Raw genomic sequence first — 20,749 nt, 5'->3', positions numbered from 1 at the left:
TGGCTACCACAGCATCTTGCAGCGGCATGCTATTCCATCCGGTTTGCGTTTAGTTGGACCATCATTTATTTTTCAACAGGACAATGACCCCAAACACACCTCCAGGCTGTGTAAGGGCTATTTGACCAAGAAGCAGAGTGATGGGGTGCTACGCCAGATGACCTGGCCTCCACAGTCACCAGACCTGAACCCAATCGAGATGGTTTGGGCTGAGCTGGACCGCAGAGTGAAGGCAAAAGGGCCAACAAGTGCTAAGCATCTCTGGGAACTCCTTCAAGATTGTTGGAAGACCATTTCCGGTGACTATCTCTTGAAGCTCATCAAGAGAATGGCAAGTGTGCGCAAAGCAGTCATCAAAACAAAAGGTGGCTAGCTTGAAGAACCTAGAATATAAGACATATTTTCAGTTGTTTCACACTTTTTTGTTAGGTATATAATTTCACATGTGTTACTTCATAGGTTTGATGCCTTCAGTGTGAATGTACAATTTTTATAGTCTTGAAAATACAGAAAAATCTTTAAATGAGAAGGTGTGTCCAAACTTTTGGTCTGTACTGTGTGTCCTATATGAAGGTCCACTGTTTCGAAGCAAAAATGGAAACCTTTTCTAGTAGTTACTATTCTGCCTGACTTGAGCCATCCTTGTCTTAAGTGAATAATCAGTCTTGATGAGCGTAAGTGCTCATAACTCTAGTTTGCCTAGGGTGCTCAGGTATGCTCCAAGTGTCGCGGGTGATGGAGTGACATGTTCACGTCCCCGCGGCCACATATTTCGCTGCTGTTTGACAGCCACAAAACATGCAGGGATTGCTCATGTGTGTTAGGCAATCCCTGCATGTTTTGTGACTAACAGCTGCGAAACATGTGGCCTTGTGGACTTGACCATGTCACTTGAGCACCCGCGATTTTCGATGCAAACTTGAGTAACGAGCATTGTCTGTTCAAACTAAGCACAGGGATCTGTGCACCCTTGGTGTCCCTGAACAGTTCAGTGCATCTTTCCACCTACTTGTCTTCCAACTATCTCTGCAATTCTCTGGCTTCTGTAAAGCCACAGCTGTCAATGAAGGAAGAAAAGGATGGAGATGGATAGCAAACAAGAATGCGGGAAGGTGCACTCACTGGTTTGGCCACACCAAGGGTGCACCAAGCGCCGTTGCTTGGTTTGATCAGGAAATTTGTGCTGACACTCCATTTTAACAATCTTGGTACTTCTTTTTGGTGCTGTTGTTTTTATAATGGATGTAAAATCTGGCTATATAGTTTACAGAGCATAACTTTGGGGTTTAAACTAAAATTTGCAGGAAAAAAATCATTTCAGTTTCATTTAATTTTTAATAATCTCTCCCAAAACATACCCCTGCTATTTTACACCAGTAATATGTGTCTCACTTAAGAATAAATATTCTTACTTGTTACAGGATAACTTTGGCTTTGATCTACCTGCTGTGGAAGCCGCCACCAAAAAACACGAAGCCATTGAGACCGATATAGCAGCCTATGAAGAGCGTGTGCAGGCTGTGGTGGCCGTGGCACGAGAACTGGAAGCCGAAAACTATCACGACATAAAACGCATCACGGCTCGTAAAGATAATGTCATCCGCCTTTGGGAATATCTCTTGGAGCTGCTACGTGCAAGGCGTCAGCGCCTGGAAATGAACCTCGGATTGCAGAAGGTTTTCCAAGAGATGCTCTACATTATGGACTGGATGGACGAGATGAAGGTCTGGCATGTTTCTTCAGTACTTTATTTAGCAATGCAATGTTTTAGCCTAAATTTGCTGACTGCCTTCTTTCTTTCTTTGCAGGTGCTACTACTATCTCAGGACTATGGAAAACATTTGTTGGGGGTTGAGGACTTGTTACAGAAACATGCGTTGGTAGAAGCAGATATCGCCATTCAGGCTGAGAGGGTGCGAGGCGTTAATGCGTCTGCCCAGAGATTTGCCACAGGAGGAGAAGGTAAAGAATGTGCGGGTGTCTAATGTAGCTGGGGATATTCTATGTAGGAACTTGTTTAATGGGACTGTATTGTAAGAAATTGATCAGATAATTATTATATTTTTAAATGCATCCACATGAAAATTTCTTGAAACAATGCAGTTTCACACTGACCACTAAATCTGATACAATAACCGGATATTTTCAGCAGCTCATTTATTAGCTTTGCTCTATATGCCGTAACAGGATGATCAGTCATCTCATTATTATCATTATTATTACTATTATTAGTGCTTGTTATCTGTTGTATATAAGCTACTCTACATACACCAGTAAGGCCTCATTCAGACGTCTGTTTTTTTTATTTTATTTTGCACATGTGGAAAAAAAAGGACTTGTTTTATTAACAGCTATTTCTGAACGAATTGCTGGATAATAGATCATTGGTTCATGTGGTCTCCACCTAATATTATAAGAAAACATTTTTTGAGAGCACTTATAAGGCTAAAGATGGGACCATTGTAGAAAACACATTAAGCATATGCGGTTTGATCTTTTTGTAGGTTATAAGCCCTGTGACCCACAAGTCATCCGGGATCGTGTGGCTCACATGGAGTTTTGCTACCAAGAACTGTGTCAGCTGGCAGCTGAAAGACGAGCACGTTTGGAAGAGTCAAGGCGTCTCTGGAAGTTTTTCTGGGAAATGGCAGAAGAGGAGGGATGGATAAGAGAGAAGGAGCAGATCTTGTCTTCTGATGACTATGGAAAGGATCTGACCAGTGTCGTTCGTTTGCTTTGCAAACATAAAGCATTTGAAGATGAGATGAGCGGACGGAGCGGTCACTTGCTGCAGACGATCAAGGAAGGTGAGGAGATGATTGCAGAGGAGCACTTTGGATCTGAGAAGATAAGAGAAAGAATAAAGGATATTCAGGAGCAGTGGGCGAACCTTGAGCAGTTGTCTGCTATTCGCAAGAAACGTCTGGAAGAAACATCCAGTTTCCATCAGTTCCAAGCAGATGCTGATGACATTGATGCATGGATGCTGGACATCTTAAGAATTGTGTCTAGTAATGATGTTGGACACGATGAATACTCTACACAGTCTCTAGTAAAGAAACACAAAGATGTAGCTGAGGAGATTGGAAGTTACAGATCAACAATTGATGCTCTACATGAGCAAGCAGCCGCCCTACCGGAGGAGCAGTTTGAGTCTTCGGAAGTACAGAGCAGGTTGTCTGGAATAGAGGAGAGATACAAGGAACTGGCTGAGCTATCCAAGCTTCGGAAACAGGCTCTTCAAGATGCCCTTACTCTGTATAAGATGTTTAGTGAAGCTGATGCTTGTGAACTTTGGATCGTTGAAAAGGAGCAGTGGCTGAACAATATGCAAATACCAGAGAAATTGGAAGATCTGGAGGTTATTCAGCACAGGTAGCCATACTTTACTTGCGGTTTGCACACATGTTATATGAGATGTATCTGATATTTAATAGTAATTTTTGTTCTTTTAGATTTGAAAGCTTGGAACCAGAAATGAACAATCAGGCTTCTCGGGTGGCTGTAGTCAACCAAATTGCCCGTCAGTTGATTCACAGTGGACATCCAAGCGAGAAGGAAATCAAAGCACAGCAAGACAAGTTGAACACCAGGTATGTATTTAGACAGGCATCAGAAGCTTTTTAGTCTTTTTATATAATGTGTTAACACCTTTAATTTCCTCTTTGTTAGATGGAGTCAGTTCAGAGAACTGGTAGATCGAACAAAAGATGCCCTCAGTTCAGCCCTTAGTATTCAGAATTACCACCTTGAATGCAACGAGACCAAGTCATGGATCAGGGAAAAGACCAAAGTCATTGAGTCCACTCAGGAGCTGGGTAATGACCTGGCTGGAGTTATGGCTCTCCAGAGGAAGCTAACAGGCATGGAACGTGACTTAGCTGCTATTGAAGCCAAACTGACCGATCTCCAGAAGGAAGCTGAGAAATTGGAAGCTGAGCACCCTGATCAAGCTCAAGCTATCATGATGAGACTTGCAGAGATTAATGAAGTTTGGGAAGACATGAAAACTACCTTGAAGAACAGAGAAGAGTCTCTTGGTGAAGCCAGCAAGCTCCAACAATTCCTGCGTGACTTAGATGACTTCCAGTCCTGGTTATCAAGGACCCAGACAGCCATTGCCTCAGAAGACATGCCAAACACCTTAGCCGAGGCAGAAAAGTTACTGACTCAGCATGAAAACATCAAGAATGAAATTAACAACTATGAGGAAGATTACCAGAAGATGAGAGACATGGGCGAAATGGTGACACAAGGACAGACAGATGCACAGTACATGTTCTTGCGCCAACGTCTTCAGGCTCTGGATACTGGATGGAACGAGCTTCACAAAATGTGGGAGAACAGACAGAATCTCCTAAGCCAGTCCCATGCCTACCAACTCTTCTTAAGAGATACCAAGCAAGCAGAAGCTTTCCTTAATAACCAGGTGTGTTAAGACATTCCAGTTCCGTTGGAATGCCTTATAATGATTGCTTCTATGAGGCCTTTAAGAGTACCCATATACTTAACGGTAGTGATTTAACGCAAATTGACACGTTTTTGACATAGGAAACACATGCTTATACAGTGCTTCTATTGTAAAAAACACATTTGGGGAATGTGAATTCACAGCCAAGCCACTTATCACCCTAGGTGTACCAGGGAAAGATTTAGTCCTCAGAGACCTGAAAAGAAGTTGTTGGTACAAATTGGCAATTTCGTAAGGTTAAGGACCCCGGTGTCATACCAATTTGTTAATGTGAAATTTACTTATTTAATTTTACTTTTTTTTTTTTTATTCAACATGTCATTTAACATTTTATGGGTTTGTGTGAAATTAGGCAATTATAGCTTGGCTCCATTCAAGTGAATATAATACCAGAGGACTGCTGTTTCCGTAAGAAAAAAAGGCATGTTTTTCTAATCTCCTACTACCCCTCCGAAAACTCTAGCGGAGTCATGTCTGTTATACATGGATTAGTTCTTAATTACTCAATTGATTAATTTTGAATCCACTCAGCATCTATACATTGCACTTCCCTCAGTCAAAATTGTTTCTATTGATAATTTAAATGTGTGAGAAAAATATTAAATTGCAAATAAAAGCAATTTACTAGAAACTGACAAGGGCATATAAAAAAAGTCTAGGAAAACTCATAAGGCTGCGTATGATCCTTTCATCATAGGAATATGTCTTGGCCCACACTGAAATGCCAAATAACTTGGAAGCTGCTGAAGCTGCCATCAAGAAGCAAGAAGACTTTATGACCACCATGGATGCCAGCGAGGAGAAAATCAATGCAGTTGTAGACACTGGAAGAAGGCTGGTCAATGATGGCAACATAAACTCGGATAGGATTGAAGAAAAGGTTGATTCCATAGACAGCAGGTATGATCGGTCTCCAGTTTCTTATTGGTAATATAGAACGCTTTATTACTTTGTTAAAATCTCAGACTCCATCTTTAGTTGGCATTCTTACTTAGAAGTCTGAAGAAAGAACATCAGTCATGCAGTTCCCATTTTATTGAATAATTTAACTATCATTAAATATGCATTTAAAGGGGGACCGGTTACATTGTACGTGCAGTCTGATTTGTGGACATCATGGTATAAGGAGGTTAAGTTGAGCAGAAGGATATAAAGTTTTATTGGAAACTATTCAGTATAAATTGTATTTTATTCATTGAAAACCCTGGTGTTTGTCTGCATGAGTCCAGTGGGCGGTCCTACTAGTGATTGGTATCTATGTCTGTATGCGCAGACATACAGGGAAGACTGTCAATCACTGAATAGGACCTCCCATCAGACTTGTATGTATACAAACACAGGATTTCTACAAATAAAATGCAAGTTTTATGAAAACTACAAAAATGTCTATCTGTCTGACCTGCTCCTCCTGCTCTATAACCTCCTGCCTGCAGATCGAATACCATTTTCGATATAACAGGTTCCCTTTAGGATTAAGGCAGTAGCGGTCACAGTCCTGATTTCTTGTATTTTAACTTTTTTTTTCATTCACTTAAGACACAAGAGAAATAGAGAAGCTGCAAACGACCTCTTGACACGTCTGAAGGACAACCGAGAGATGCAGAAGTTTCTACAGGATTGCCAAGAGGTCGGTACCTCCTAGCCTCTACTAACTTAAAAAGGATCATGGGACATATTTGTTTTTTAAAAATTTGCATTACCCAATTGTATGAAATAATGATTCTTTTCTTACAACTGTTTCCCCTTTTGTTGACAACTCAGTGTTACAAGTTGGGGGCGTGTCTCTATGCAGACTGACTGTTGGCCAATCAGAGTGCCAGACTGTAGGAACACGCCCCTTTCAAAAAGAATGCACGCCCAGTTGTCTATTAATAAATTTGTAGGAGGAATGAGAAGGGGCACTCACAATGCAGATTTAGAAAAGATTCTCCAGAATTGTTATATTATGAGGTATGCAGTTATTTAGTAAATTGGACATTGTAGGAGAGTTTTCGGATCCCCTCTGACACAAGTGGTGAACTGCGCAGGTTGACATTCCCAGATTTTCTTATTTTTTGGTAGGTAGAGTATATTGCAAAATTTGCACATCTTAGTGTGTACCGTTCTGCTTGACTAACATTTCATTGAGCTGCTGACATGGTCGGGTGCCATCTCTCTGAGCGCATGTTTTCCTTCTCTGGTGTCCCATGATATCTGTGCATTAATGATGTATGGCGTCTGCGAGAAGCTTTATTTATTTATGAGCTCTGCTGTAGAATTGTGGAGGGGGAGATAAAGCGAGAGTCTTCCAACTCGGGGAGGTTCAGATAACTTACAGCCAAGTCCTTGCTTTTATTTTTAATAACTTATATTCTTGATATTCCTTTTTATATTGTTAACCTGGAGATAAAATGTAACATAAGGATGACGATCAGCAGCTCCTCAGAGGAACGGGCATCTGTCCAGAAAGAGAGGGATGTGTCATCTATTGGATCCTAGATTAGTCTTCGATCATATCAAGAGAATTCCATATGTTTTAGTTTATTTGCACTTTTGATACGTTCCAGATGTGCAGGCAGTAGACTGGGGGTTTGTTCGGAGCATTGCGTGCATCTTATGAAATATCATATTTTCCCTGTCTTTCAGCTGTCCCTGTGGATTAATGAGAAAATGCTCACTGCTCGAGATATGTCTTATGACGAGGCCAGAAACTTACATAGTAAATGGCTGAAGCACCAAGCCTTTATGGCAGAACTGGCTTCCAACAAAGAATGGCTGGACAAAATAGAAAAGGTAATACTCCTCAAATGCTGCGCAAGTTCAGCTCAAACAAAGGGAATCTGGTAATGAATATTAGTTGTCCTTCACAGATGTATGAAAACACTGTAAATTACTTCACACCAGATCCCATAAAGGAGCTTTCCACTATTTTGTTATCTGATGTTGAGATCTGAAATCTTCACGGATCGGCTCAGTGAATGGATCGGAACTGTACCACTCCGACACTGCGTAGTAGCTTTTGCGGAGGACTGCAGATAGTGATGACCTTCCTAAGGATACATCAAAAGTATCACAGTAGTGGAAAACCCCTTTAACCACTCATTAGATCTTGAAGAAGTTCTAAGGTTTGGTTTCTGACTGCATTGTCTGAGGCATCTGATTGCTCTTATTGCAAACCTTCCATGTTTCCCCAAACATGTCATGGCAGCACCAGAATTTTCCATAGTTCTGCAAGATACTGATACTTATTTTATGTACGTCCAATTGTCTTTGACTATAATTCACAAAACAGATCTCCTTCCTGAATAATGTCCAGTATTAACTTGCGCGTTTGATTGCTGAACGTTTCTTGTTGGTCACTTCTTAAAATTATTGGTTGTCTGTCCAACTCTACTTGTAAACCGGGAAGTGCTGCTGACAATCAAAATGTGAGCAGAACGAATTAGAGATGGTTTGTATAAACTCCGCTCATGGTCATTGTGACATAATAATCAAGTTAATTAAAAATTGGTTCGGCATTTTTTTTTATTTCACTGGCTGAGTGGTATTGATAATGCAAGTTCCCTAATGGTTCACCAGCTCTAAAGTAGGTCTATGAGCCTTGTTCCGACTCTCATAGACTTACATTGAGAAGTGACTTCCGGATCACTCGGCAAACATTGGAGAGATCCGGCAGGTCACAAACCATACAAGCCTAGGAGCCTGATGGTCACTACTACGTCCCACTACATAAGGCTCATCAAGCAGATTTAGCATTGAACATGCTGCACTACCTGCTGTGGAGCAGGAGGATCTCAGCAGGTTAATTGCTCCGGCACATGTTTTTTCCAGGCCTAGAATCATGTCAGCTGTACAATAATTAGTATTCTCTATAACGGTGTTGGTTATTAGGCCCCCATTGTCATGTGACAACTAAACTCCTCCTAGGGTGGAGATCACAAAAACAAATATCTTGCTAGGCTCTAACTATAATTAAAGTTAAATAAAAAAAATAAGACCCCAATATACCAAACTGTTTTTCCCAGATTTCTGGCTTAAAACCTTATGAAAGACGCAAATTTTATAGTTGCGCAAAAATGTTGCAACTTTTGGTGTTTGCCAACTTTTTGAAAAATGGGTGTAGAGTGGCTGACATTAGTGCACGCTGGGTCAAGTTTTGCATGCAACATGCCAGTCTTGATGAATCAGGGACAACGTTAGTAATGTTGGTGCTTCTGAATTCCCGTAGTGACTTGTGTCCTACAGGGAAAAAGCGAGGTACATTTAGGACCACATCTGAATTTATATTACTCTGCAGGCTTGTCTATATTCCTGGTGAGGTTCTGGAGATGTTGATGGCCATGGGAAAGGTGTACAGTCTTCATCTAAATATCAGAGGTTTCCACTGAACAGTTTTCGTTGAATTTCTTTCTGTTTCTTAGGAAGGAAACCAGCTGATTGCAGAGAAGCCAGAAACTGAAGCTGTGGTGAGGGAGAAGATGACAGCCTTGAATAAGATGTGGGAAGAACTTGAATCCACTACACAGACCAAGGCCCAGAGACTTTTTGATGCCAACAAAGCTGAACTTTTTACCCAAAGCTGTGCAGATTTGGACAAGTGGCTCCATGGCCTGGAGAGTCAGATTCAGTCTGACGATTATGGAAAGGATCTCACCAGTGTCAATATTCTCCTGAAGAAGCAGCAGGTGAGTTCAGCAAGAGAAAAAAAGTTGAGAAAACAAAAATAAAGCCTTGTGTTTTGAGAACTTCCATAATGTTCATCAGTGATTGCTGGATGTTGATTTTGACATGTATCTGTGATGGCCGCACTAAACCTTTCTGACGTATAAATCATTATGCTCTGATCTCGCTATAGATGTGATATTATCACAGATTACAGTGGAGCTACAGGGGGGGGGGGGAAACGTTTCGGACACCCTATTTATTTTTTTCTTTAAAGCCAACATGGATCAGCAACAGCATTTAAATACCGCTGGCACTTTTTTGATGCCGCTTTTGACAGCTCTTCTTTTCAGGATTTGAGGTTTGTGTTTCATTCAGGTCCACAGTGAAGCAATGCGTTTTAATTTGATATATGGTATATTTTTTGGGGTTTTTTTGGCGGCGGTATGTATTTTAACACACAATTTATTCATCATCATTGAGTCTTACAGGTGTATTTAGAGTTTATTCATGGAGTAAAACGGTAAAATGCTGGGTCCACTTCAGCAGTAAATGAATACTTGTAGTTCTCCAGTATTTCAGATACGATTAGAAGCAATTTGTTTCTAGAACACGATTAAAACTTTGTGAACATGAGAAAAAAACAGGCGATACAAATGTAGCAAATTAAAAAATTCTACTAAAACATAAAGCGATAAAAACTCTTAACACCAATGCCTTAGTGTTGAAGTTTGTCTGTCACCAGATTTCATAATCTAAACTACATATATTATTAAATAGATCCTACTCCAAATGAGACTGTCGCACTTACCTGGATAATCAATGTCAGAATGGCTGTATAATTCTTCATAAGACTTTTAACTAATTCTCAGCTCACCTTGATGGCCAGTTCCTCAGTATCCCTCCTCCCTGCTGCGGCTTCTGAGAACTTACCATGCTCAGTACAAGCTGCTGCTATCAGGCTGGGTGGGTTGGTAGACACTCATTAAATCTATATTATGGACTCATAAAATGCTCCTCTTCACGTCAGGACTATACAGCCATTCTGACATGGATTATCTAAGTAAGTATACAAGTTTCATCAGGCCTAAGATCTATTTAATAATGTATACGGTTTGCATTACGAAATCTTGTGACCGATCCACTTTAAAAGCAGGAGTTAAAGATGTAATCAAACATAGTATAATATAGAGCATCCTCTGTCGTCTTTAATTGTAGAAAGATTGAGAGAAGTGGGATATTTTTTTTTCCTTTACCCACTTTGACCAAAGTGGATAACTTTATATTTTCCACCTAGTGGAGATGGCTATGCCGCATGTCGACCCTTTAACCAGCCTTGCAACACCGCAGTGAGATATCCCAAACTATACACACATCTACAGACAGCGGCTTCTGGATAGTTGTTTTTAATTTTTGGCTAAATCACATATTTTTCCCATTGAGTACTGACAATAGGACTCCACCATAATCTGTGTTTTGTTTTTTTTTTAGTTACTTTTACAGTGCACCATTTTTATTTTTATTTTTTGTATAATTCATGAGTATCCTCGATAGTTAAAATTGTTTATAAATATCAAAGTAAAAATGGTCTGATATCCGTAAATCTCCGAGGACATCTTACGGTATCATACCACATCCGGCGGGGTGCTGGTGCAGATTACACCTCGCCGCTCAGACTCCATGCTACGCTTTTTTTTTTTTTTTTTTTTTACACGCTTTTTGAAATCCTTTTGAAAGGCTCAATGATAAATCTGTACAAAGCCCCAAGAGTGAGTAAAGTGACTTTCTACATTAGTTAATAAGCCGTTTATAAGAGCCAGAAAGCCCAGGACAATGGAGGGAATGTGTAAACGGTTCGGAGCTCCTACACAGCCCCTGCCCGTCGCAGCCTCTAAACAGCCTCTGTGTGCACATTTATTGTGATGGCGGAATGTGATCTCTGAAATGTCAGATATTCAAAGGATTTCAGACACTGAGAGACTACTGTACGCTGGAAATAAGGAATTAACACAGATTTTATCCCCCCTCTCGCTCTTTATGGCTCTGTTTCCCTGTTATATTTAGCTCAGACTAGAGACTGGTTCGTCTAGCAGGTCTCTGACCATAAAGGCTTTAACCCCTCTGGGATGAAGGCTCAATGTTACATTGGCTGCTTATGTGGAAATCATTACCCCAGTATAGAATATATACATATGCGCGGTACATGTCTGTTTGTACTAATGCACATTTTATGTGCCTATATAAAACTATTTCCATGGTAAGCCCTTTTTTTCTGATTATAAGTGCTCTGCGGTGCTCCAGAGTTCTGGTTGACTCTTATACATTGCAGCATTGTCAGAAAGAGTTTCTAGTTAATCCAAGCAAGTAAATTATATTAAAACCGTGCTAGTGATTCCTGAGGGAAAGTGAGACATAAAGGTCCCTTTGATCTGCTGAAGATGCCATGTGGCAAGATAGAAATGACAGCATGCGTGTCTACTGTTCAGCCGAAATCTAGCATTAGAAAATGTAGCTACTGTTTAAATTACAAGATAAAGGTGCAGCACTAGCAGTATAGTAAAAATGTGTAGGTGGGTGCAAGACTCCCAGGCGATACCAAACCTTGAGATAAGTCCAAGAAAAATAGAGGCAGCCCTCCAGGGGTTCCAATTCAAAGTGTATTTATTGACCCATCATGTCAAAAGTGGCGACGTTTCGTTCCTGGTGAGGAACTTTTTCAAGCCAAGTGCTGCCTCTATTTTTCTTGGACTTATTGTTTAAATTAGATTTTTGTGGTACATGTATTAAAAAAAAAAAAAGTTTATTCAAAGGAAAAATTATTAATTTTGATACGGTCTGCTGGGGCTTTTTTACACTGATACTTTCTGTCCTTTCAAGGAGAGCTTTCAGTTGGCAGGGTTACATTGACAGGTAGCACCTTTTATACACAGCTAATAACACATATGCTATGTTACAGCTCCCCTGCTCTCCCTCCCTTCACAATGACCATTGCTCACACTGATTAGATGCTTCAGTACAAAAGACAGGGTCAGTTTGTTCATTTTGGCTTTCTACATTTGTTGTTTCCTTAAACAGGAAGTTAGGCTCTAAGAAAACTCCAGTGGCCAGTGTGAAAATTGCAAGAGTTCTCATTTTTATTTTTAATACAGATTTGGATATTGTAAAATGAAAAAAAAATTGCTAAAATAATACATTTAAAACCCAAACCGAACCTATGGATAATCTCATGTCTGTGGGGACAACTTGACTTTCAACCCTTTTTATCCTATTTATCCCATATATAAACACAGCATTGCTATGAACTTCATTAGAAGTGTACGGCGGGACTTACAAGACTCTCAAGGTCAACTGAAACAACACTTAATCACAAAAGTGACTAATAAGAGATTCTTTATGAAGCAGGCATTTTATGAAGAGGGAGAGGGAGCAGGGCATATGTTGGCTATGGTTGTTAAGGCACAACAAAAATCATCATATATTGGGACTATCAAGGATTCGATGGGAGTGGAGCTCTGCTCTCCCCCGGATATACTGGGGTGTTTAGAGATTTTTATGCTTCATTGTAAGCCTGAAAGGTACAACCCATGATGGAAGGCCTAGAGGATGTCCTTTCCCCTCGCTCTCTCCCTACACTGACAAACACAGAATCCCAACTCTTAAACCACTTTCACTTGGGGAATTAGAAGAAGCCTTGGGCTTCTTATCAAATAAGGCACCAGGAGAGGATGGTATCCCGTTAGAGGTTTGCAAAAAGTATAGCAAATATATTCTTCCACAATTGATGGAGGTTTACAATGAGGCATTACAGAGTGGGAGCCTTCCACCATCCATGAATGAGGCCATAATTGTAGTGATTCCAAAGAAGGGAAGGGATATGCTGCTCCCAGAATATTATCGCCCTATTTCATTACTTACGGTGGACATTAAGATACTGGCAAAGTGACTAGCCAATAGGCTTAACAAAGTAATAACGTCCATAATCCACCAAGACCAGGCAGGCTTTATGCCAAACCTGTCAACAGCGATTAATATATGTAGACTGTACTTGAACCTTCAGCCTCCCAACATTCTAGGTCCTTTCCTAATCAAAATAACAGCTACAGGGCTATAGCATCATTGGATGCGGCCAAAGCCTTTGACAGTATAGAGTGGGCCTTTCTGTGGAGTACACTGTCATACATGGGATTTGGGAATACATTTATCTCCTGGATTAAGCGTCTTTATTCTGCCCCCCAAGCCAAAATTCAGGTTAACAGCCTTAAATCACATATGTTCTCCTTGCAAAGGGGCACAAGGCAGGGATGCCCACTTTCTCCACTGTTGTTCGCCATTGCTATAGAGCTGTTGGCTGCAGCAATTCGCCTCTCCCCAAGGGTTCAGGGGTTCCCTTATGGGGACCATCAAGAAAAAATTGCATTATATGCAGACGATCTACTTCTTTTTCTAGATAACTGGCCGGAATCATTGAGGGAAGCTATGGCAATTATTAACAACTACGCCTATTTGTCAGGCCTCTCTATTAATTGGGGTAAATCAGCGCTTATGACGGTGGTAACTAAACTCTCAAATGAAGCGATGGAAGTGGGACAACTTAAAATTGTCCACTCATTTAAGTATCTTGGGATTAAAATAAGCGAGAATATGGAGAAGTATGTATCTCTAAATATTGACCCCCTTTTAAGTAAATTCCCAAACAAAATTGCAGCTTGGTGTAAGTTGCCCGTCGATGATAGGGAGAACCAATCTAATTAAGATGATTCTCATTCCACAGTTAATGTACCTGCTGCATAATGCACCAATATGGCTTCCTTTACCAATTTTTTATAAAGTTAATAGAATATTTATAGACTTAATATGGAAAAAAAAGGTGCCAATGATAAAACCTGCAGAGACTAAAGGAGGGTGGAGGACTTGCGGTTCCTGACCCACTGGTGTATTATCTTTCCTCACAATTACAGCATTTGAGGGGGTGGGAGAGCCCGGAACTCCCATCCTCTTCTGCTAGAATGATTAGGCACGTACTAGGAGAAAGCAACTTGGTGGAGGATCTGGAAGGAGGAAGATTAAGGAAGTACGAGCTAGTGGGAGGAACAATCAGAGGGATTCATAAGATATCGTCTAAAGTTAAAAAGATGATGGGCATGGTGGGATATGCAAAATACTCACCCATATGGAATAATTCTAACTATCCAGAATTTGATAGACTGGAGGGGTTTGGTCAATGGCAAAGACTGGCACTTTATAAGATCGTACAATTAGTCAAGGATGGTAGGTTTAAGTCTTTCCAGGACTTCCAGAATGAGTTTGAGGGGTAATCTCGCTCCATTGTAAATGTCTAATGGAACAGGTCCTCAAAAAACGAGGTAGTAATCTTAAAACTAAATGGGAGCAAGACCTGGGCCCAATAGAGGAAGACACATGGGAAGATATTTTACAGTCCATACCACTAGTGTCGACAAGCGAGGGGCAAAAGCTTTTGCAATACTATCTGATTCATAGTGTATATAATACCCCTTTGCGCTTACACAATTTTGGTTACAAAAACTACTCAAACTGTTATAGGTGTGGTAATCCTGATGCAGATCTATGTCACGTAATGTGGCACTGCCCTAAACTTGGGGGATACTGGAGAGAGATTCTAGATCTTGTGTCCAAGGTGTTTGAATGTGAGATTCCCCATGATCCTATTGTTTGTCTATTGGGATATGTAAATGGCTTACCAACTGAAGAGGCCCATCAGATAGCTATCCTCCTCCTCCGCTATCTAGTATACCAGGCAAGGAAGCTGATAGCTTTGCACTGGAAAGACAATGAACCTCCAAACATAAAAGAATATATCCCTAAAATCAACAATATACTTAGACTAGAGAGATATGTATACCAGAGAAGGGGGAACCCTCTTAAATTTGAAAAATTGTGGGCACTTTGGTTGGATTCTCCGGGCCTGACCCCTATGACATTAACATGGTCAAGAATGCTAGCGACTGTATTGATTAGATCAATCAGTTTTGATTGTAATACAAATGTAATGACTCCAGCTAATTGATAATTAGCAGATTGATAACAAGTAGCTAAATGAACTGTGCATGTTAATAAATAAGGGAGAGATAGAAAGTGACCAACACATCTGATATGTAATAAAATAAATCCTTTTATTGCATGAGAAACAAGTTTTACAATGTGAAGAAATTGGCAATGTCTATAAACTGTTTCTCCCCTTTAAGGTCGAAAAAGCTGGCGGGAAGAGGTAGGAGTTGGGGGGAAATTTGAAAAGATGTGATTGTCAACTTACCTGTTCATGTTGAAAATGTTTAAGTAAAAATTATTTGATTTAAAAGTGTACGGCTGATACATACCTGCTATATAGTGGTCGGCCGACAGGGGTCTCCTAACCAGCGAAAATGAGCATTTGTTTTCAATGGGGTAGAAGCGTTATCTGCAGTAAGCGGTGGATTATTTTCTTTGGGAACTAAAGGATTGTTTGATGTAGTTCAGCATGCTCAATCCTGGTCTCCCCACCGTCCTCAGTCTGGGGTTGATTTTGCTGACATAAATCTAATGTGTGTGGCAGACTATTGGATAACATCCCCCTTTATAGCTCAGGGAATTTATAGGGACCATGCTACAGCTAGTAGAGTCTAAGGGGCAATTTTCATAATTTTTTTTACTTGGAACATTCATTTTGAAGGCATTGATTTAGAAGAATAAAGCCCTGAATGGCTAGAAGACTCTTTAAAGAGGTTGTCCACTACTTTTTCATTGATGGCCTATCCTTAGGATAAGGTCATCAATGTCTGATCGGTCGGGGTTTGACACCCGGCACTCCCACCGATCAGCAGCTGTGTGTCGGCGGCGGCTGGCCAGAACTGCTCGATTGCGGAGCTGCTTAATCGATCAGTTCCAGCCACCGGCACCGAGAACAGCTGATCAGCCGGGTGTCTGACCCCGACCTATCAGACATTGATGACCTGTTCGAAGGATAGATTATATGAACACGTAGTGGAAGACCTCTTTAAATCTAACTGGATAGGACTGTTAAGTCGTAGTCGAGCACTGTTTTAGTTGAAGAAAAGATTTATTGGTCTATGTTTGTGAGAAGACCCAAGTTAGAGTGTTCATGTCAATAAAATCTTGGTACTAATCAAAAAATGGAAAGTGTACTACCCTGCCATTATACAGTCTAACCATGAAATGATTTTGGATATTTCTTTCTAGATGTTAGAAAATCAGATGGACGTCCGTAAGAAGGAGGTGGAAGAACTTCAGAGCCAATCCCAAGCCCTCAGCCAGGAGGGGAAGAGCACCGATGAAGTGGACAGCCAGCGTATCGTAGTGGAGCACAGATTTGTCGAGCTGCTTGCTCCCTTAAATGAGCGGAAAAAGTACCTCTTGGCCTCTAAAGAGATCCATCAGTTTAATCGAGATGTGGAAGATGAGATTGTAAGTGAATGGAAACATCCTGAGGTTTACCAGGACCTGTCATCCATATCATCGGTTACCTTTTAGATTGTGTTGCTTTTTTCGATTGAGTATTTCTTCCTTTCTGTAGAGGGTTAATTTGGTTTCCTCTATTTTTCAGCTATGGGTTGAGGAGAGAATGCCTATCGCAACCTCCACTGACCACGGACACAACCTCCAGACTGTCCAGCTGCTAATAAAGAAGAATCAGGTCTGTATTCTCAGCTTTGGGTGTTCTTACTGGAAAAGTTTGTATTATTGTAAAACTAGATTAGCAGAAATCCTTTCAAAGTAGAAAAAAATAATCTCTTAAATTTAAGAGCTTCCAAAATATTTAGAAGATTTTAAGAAAACTTAACAACTTTTTCCTGTAACTTCCATCCATACATTATTCCATGACATGAAATTCCAAGGACAATATCCAAAAGGGTCCCGGATATCAAAATCTCTGACAAAACATTTAAAATTTACCTTTTATTATGTATTTAATTCTTTCATTAAGGTTACCAAAATCATTGCATTAATTACTGGCTCTGAGCAAGCAAGGGTTATATGACCTTTTTGCATCCCAAATGCCAGTCCTTAACGGATATCAAGCCTTCAAAAAGGGGGATACAAGAACAATTTTATGGTAAGTGGTATATTGGGTAGGGATTAAAACATGCCAGAGAGATGTTTATAACCCAGAAATAACAAGGAGGGAATGCCTTTCTGGCCCTAATCAATCCCTATTTCCCACAATGAAACATCCCTACCTGACCGCAGTGGTGAGCACCCTAAAGAAAATACGCAGTAGTGCCCTCACTCCAAGTCATCTGCCCCTATCCTTTCCCTAGTGAGCATGGATACATCCAACACAGTATTTGATAATAAAGGTAAACCGAATAGCGTGCAGTCCATGACCAGTTATCATGAACAGATATACAGTTAGTAGTTCATTGACACCCAAAAAATGTGTAAAGACTGGCATTTTACAGTCATGTCCCAACAATCTATCAATAGCAGCTTTAACATTAGCAGATAGGCCATCTGTCTTTATATTCATCTGATATTCTGATTAACAAGAGTCCCGAATAATATTTCATCTCAATACGTTTCCCCTCTATTCAGAGTTTCATCAGGGGATTCTGTTAAGGACTTCTTTCAAAGAAGGTGGAGGGGTGGGGTGCACAACCGCTTCATTCCCACCTCCATCTCCTGCATACTAGAATATGAAGAAGATTTAAAGAAAACCTACTAACTTTATCCATTAAGTCCCCAACATACACTATTCCATGAAATGAATACATGCCCCTGAGTACTTAATATGTTAAAGCCAAACCTCATAAGTCATTTTTGAAAATATAAGAGTAATTACAAATAGTATGTTGAGTCATCGGGGGTGGCCTAGATCTGGAATAGTCACACAGCCCTGGCTCAAACACCACCCCCTTGTAGTTTGATTGGCTTTTACCCCACCTTGTATGTCACTAGCAGCCTTCACCTAATCCCGCACTCGCAGCGTTGCCGTACAGTACTACAGAGCTATGTGCAGTACTACAGAGCTATGTGCAGTACTACAGAGCTATGTGCAGTACTACAGAGCTATGTGCAGTACTACAGAGCTATGTGCAGTACTACAGAGCTATGTGCAGTACTACAGAGCTATGTGCAGTACTACAGAGCTATGTGCAGTACTACAGAGCTATGTGCAGTACTACAGAGCTATGTGCAGTACTACAGAGCTATGTGCAGTACTACAGAGCTATGTGCAGTACTACAGAGCTATGTGCAGTACTACAGAGCTATGTGCAGTACTACAGAGCTATGTGCAGTGCAGCACGGCGTACCGTGCCCAGTTTCACCCTTGTACTGAGCATGCCCCAAAAGAGAGGTAGATGCTGTAGACCTCAATGTTTTGGGCATGTAGTTACGGTATTCCTGTTTTTTTTTTTTGTTTTTTTTTTAAATATAAATATATATGTCCTAATGTACTTGAATTTTGTTCAGAGAACCATGACTTCTTATAGCTTTAATAGGAGTAATTTAGTGTTATAAGTCTGTGCGCACGTTCAGGATTTGAAGCAGAAATTTCTGCAGCGTTTCTGCATCTCCTTGGCAGGAAAAAAGCTGCAGAAAAAACGCGCGTTTTGACGTGTTTTTGTAAATCAATTAATGCTTTTTGGAGCTAAATAAAGTTATTTGAAAGAAACGTGGGACAACCCTTGGATTACCATCAGAACTAGGCTGAGTATATTGGTTAATTTAAATGATTAAAGAATGTATCTGTTGAGAGTTAAAATAAAGTGTTTGCTCTGTGTTTATTTAATTCTTTACTTTACTTTAATTAGGTTTGGTAATGAAAGGGTCTGATTGACACCTTGTCATCACCAAACAAAAGAGCTAGGTGTCAGCTAATCCCATTCACCCAATCTTCATTAGCATTCCCATTCATGTAATTTCTGGGGCAGTTGTAGGCTGCTATTTTTAGCCTAGGAAAGTGCCATTAGGCAAACATTTTCCCTGTCTAGTAATAACAGCTCACAATTGTTTCATTAGCCCCTACATTCCCTCGATCAGCACTCAGCAGCGCTTTGGACGCAGCGTATTTTTGCTGCGTCCAAAACGCGGTGTTCTAATGCCGCACTTTTGTTGTCGGTACATGTGACTCCACCTCATATAATGACACTTCAATTGGTCAAAACCTGTAGTGGAGACTTGCGTGTCCGCTACAGAAATTGACATGCTGCGGGTGAGTTTGGGTACGTGGCCATGATCAGGAGCTGCTGCAGGTTTGACGATGCGTGTTTATACAGCCTCAAACCCGCATCGTCCAGATGTTACAGCATAGTGGATGGGATTTCTATAAATCACATGTCCACTGTGTGCATTTGAGCCTGCGGATCACCTGTGGACACTGACGTGCATGATGTCTTTCAGGACCGCAGCATGTCAAATTCTCTTCCGGAGTCGCTAGTCTCCGTAACCAAAATTTGACCACTGGAATGTATTGAATGCGGTAAATACGCATGGTTCAGTGAACACATGTGGATTTACCTGCGTTCAATAGAATGCAACGTTTTGGACGCAGCAAAAATATGCGTCCAAACCGCTGCTAAGTCTGACTCATGGGCACAGAGCCTAAAATTTTAAAAAAAAAAAAAAAAAATGGCATGGGCTTCCGCATCATTTTTATGACCAGCAGAGGAAAATCCGACCGCTGGGGGCTGATATTACTAGCCGGGGAAGGGGCCATTAGCCAACAATGTTCCCTGGCTATTAATAACTCACAGCTATTTGCTTAGCCTTAACTTGCTAGATTACAGGGGGACCCCAGAAAAAAAATTGACGTAGGGTCCCCTATAAAATCTAACCAGAAAAGGCTAAACAGATAGCTGCGAGCTGATATTAATAGCCAAGGAAGGCTAATATCACCCTTCAGCAGTCCCAGAAATGGCTCATCCATAAGATGCGCCAAATCTGGCACTTAGCCTCCGCTCTTCCCACTGCCCTGTAGCGGTGGCAAGTAGGTTAATGGGGTTGGGTTCATGTCGGCCTTGTATTGGCGGCTGACGTAAAGCCCAGGTTAATAATGAAGGGGGTCTATAAGACGCCCCCATTACTGAGTAGTAAAATTTTCGCTGCTTTTTCAATAAAAGACACGGCTAGAATTAAACTATTTAAATGAAATAAAAATACACATGGTTTTAATATTTTTTTTATTATACGCTCAGTCCCCGAAGCCCTCGATCTAATGTTAAAAAGATAAAAATAAAAAACAACCATATCCCTCACCTGTGTCACGACGCAATCCAGATTGTCCCTCGGTGATCCGGGTCACTTCTCCAGCAGTGACATCAACAATCACTGATGTCACTGCTGTAGAAGACAGCAATGTACACTGACAGGGATGTAATAACTCCTGGCAGTGTACATGGCTCTGCTGCAGGAGTGAGGTCACTTGGTTCATCAGCTGAAGATCAGCTGATCCGCCCCGGTGACTTCAGCATCAGTGGTACGTGGGAAAATTCTTTAAAAAGGTTCCCACGCAGCATCGGTGCCGTACAGTACTCTCTCCTTGCTCTTGGCAGTGGACATCCCTGCGCTTAAAAAACCTGAGGTCACATGAGCTCTCAGCTGAAGATAAGCGGAGAGCTCACGTGACCTCAGGTCCTGGAAGCGCAGGGATGTCCACTACCG

General features: G+C 40.9%; 1 protein-coding gene across 2 annotated transcripts in view; it reads left to right on the top strand.

Annotated features, from left to right (window-relative positions):
* Nucleotides 1–20,749, top strand: part of SPTBN1 (spectrin beta, non-erythrocytic 1) — a 197,311-nt gene that overhangs the window by 143,776 nt on the left and 32,786 nt on the right. For both annotated transcript variants that reach the window (XM_073672298.1, XM_073672300.1), the window contains 11 exons: nucleotides 1,422–1,724; nucleotides 1,809–1,962; nucleotides 2,505–3,375; nucleotides 3,456–3,593; nucleotides 3,673–4,429; nucleotides 5,169–5,371; nucleotides 6,008–6,098; nucleotides 7,097–7,243; nucleotides 8,872–9,135; nucleotides 16,328–16,552; nucleotides 16,692–16,781. In XM_073672298.1, coding sequence (XP_073528399.1) covers nucleotides 1,422–1,724; nucleotides 1,809–1,962; nucleotides 2,505–3,375; nucleotides 3,456–3,593; nucleotides 3,673–4,429; nucleotides 5,169–5,371; nucleotides 6,008–6,098; nucleotides 7,097–7,243; nucleotides 8,872–9,135; nucleotides 16,328–16,552; nucleotides 16,692–16,781 — 3,243 coding nt within the window. The remainder of the gene's footprint in view (nucleotides 1–1,421; nucleotides 1,725–1,808; nucleotides 1,963–2,504; nucleotides 3,376–3,455; nucleotides 3,594–3,672; nucleotides 4,430–5,168; nucleotides 5,372–6,007; nucleotides 6,099–7,096; nucleotides 7,244–8,871; nucleotides 9,136–16,327; nucleotides 16,553–16,691; nucleotides 16,782–20,749) is intronic.

The sequence above is a fragment of the Phyllobates terribilis genome, unplaced genomic scaffold (assembly GCF_046119375.1).
Source record: "Phyllobates terribilis strain yellow unplaced genomic scaffold, ASM4611937v1 Scaffold_3__8_contigs__length_932513732, whole genome shotgun sequence".
NCBI lineage: Eukaryota > Metazoa > Chordata > Amphibia > Anura > Dendrobatidae > Phyllobates > Phyllobates terribilis.
Note: the sequence above shows the minus strand (reverse complement) of the source record. Positions and strands in the feature narration are given on the sequence as shown.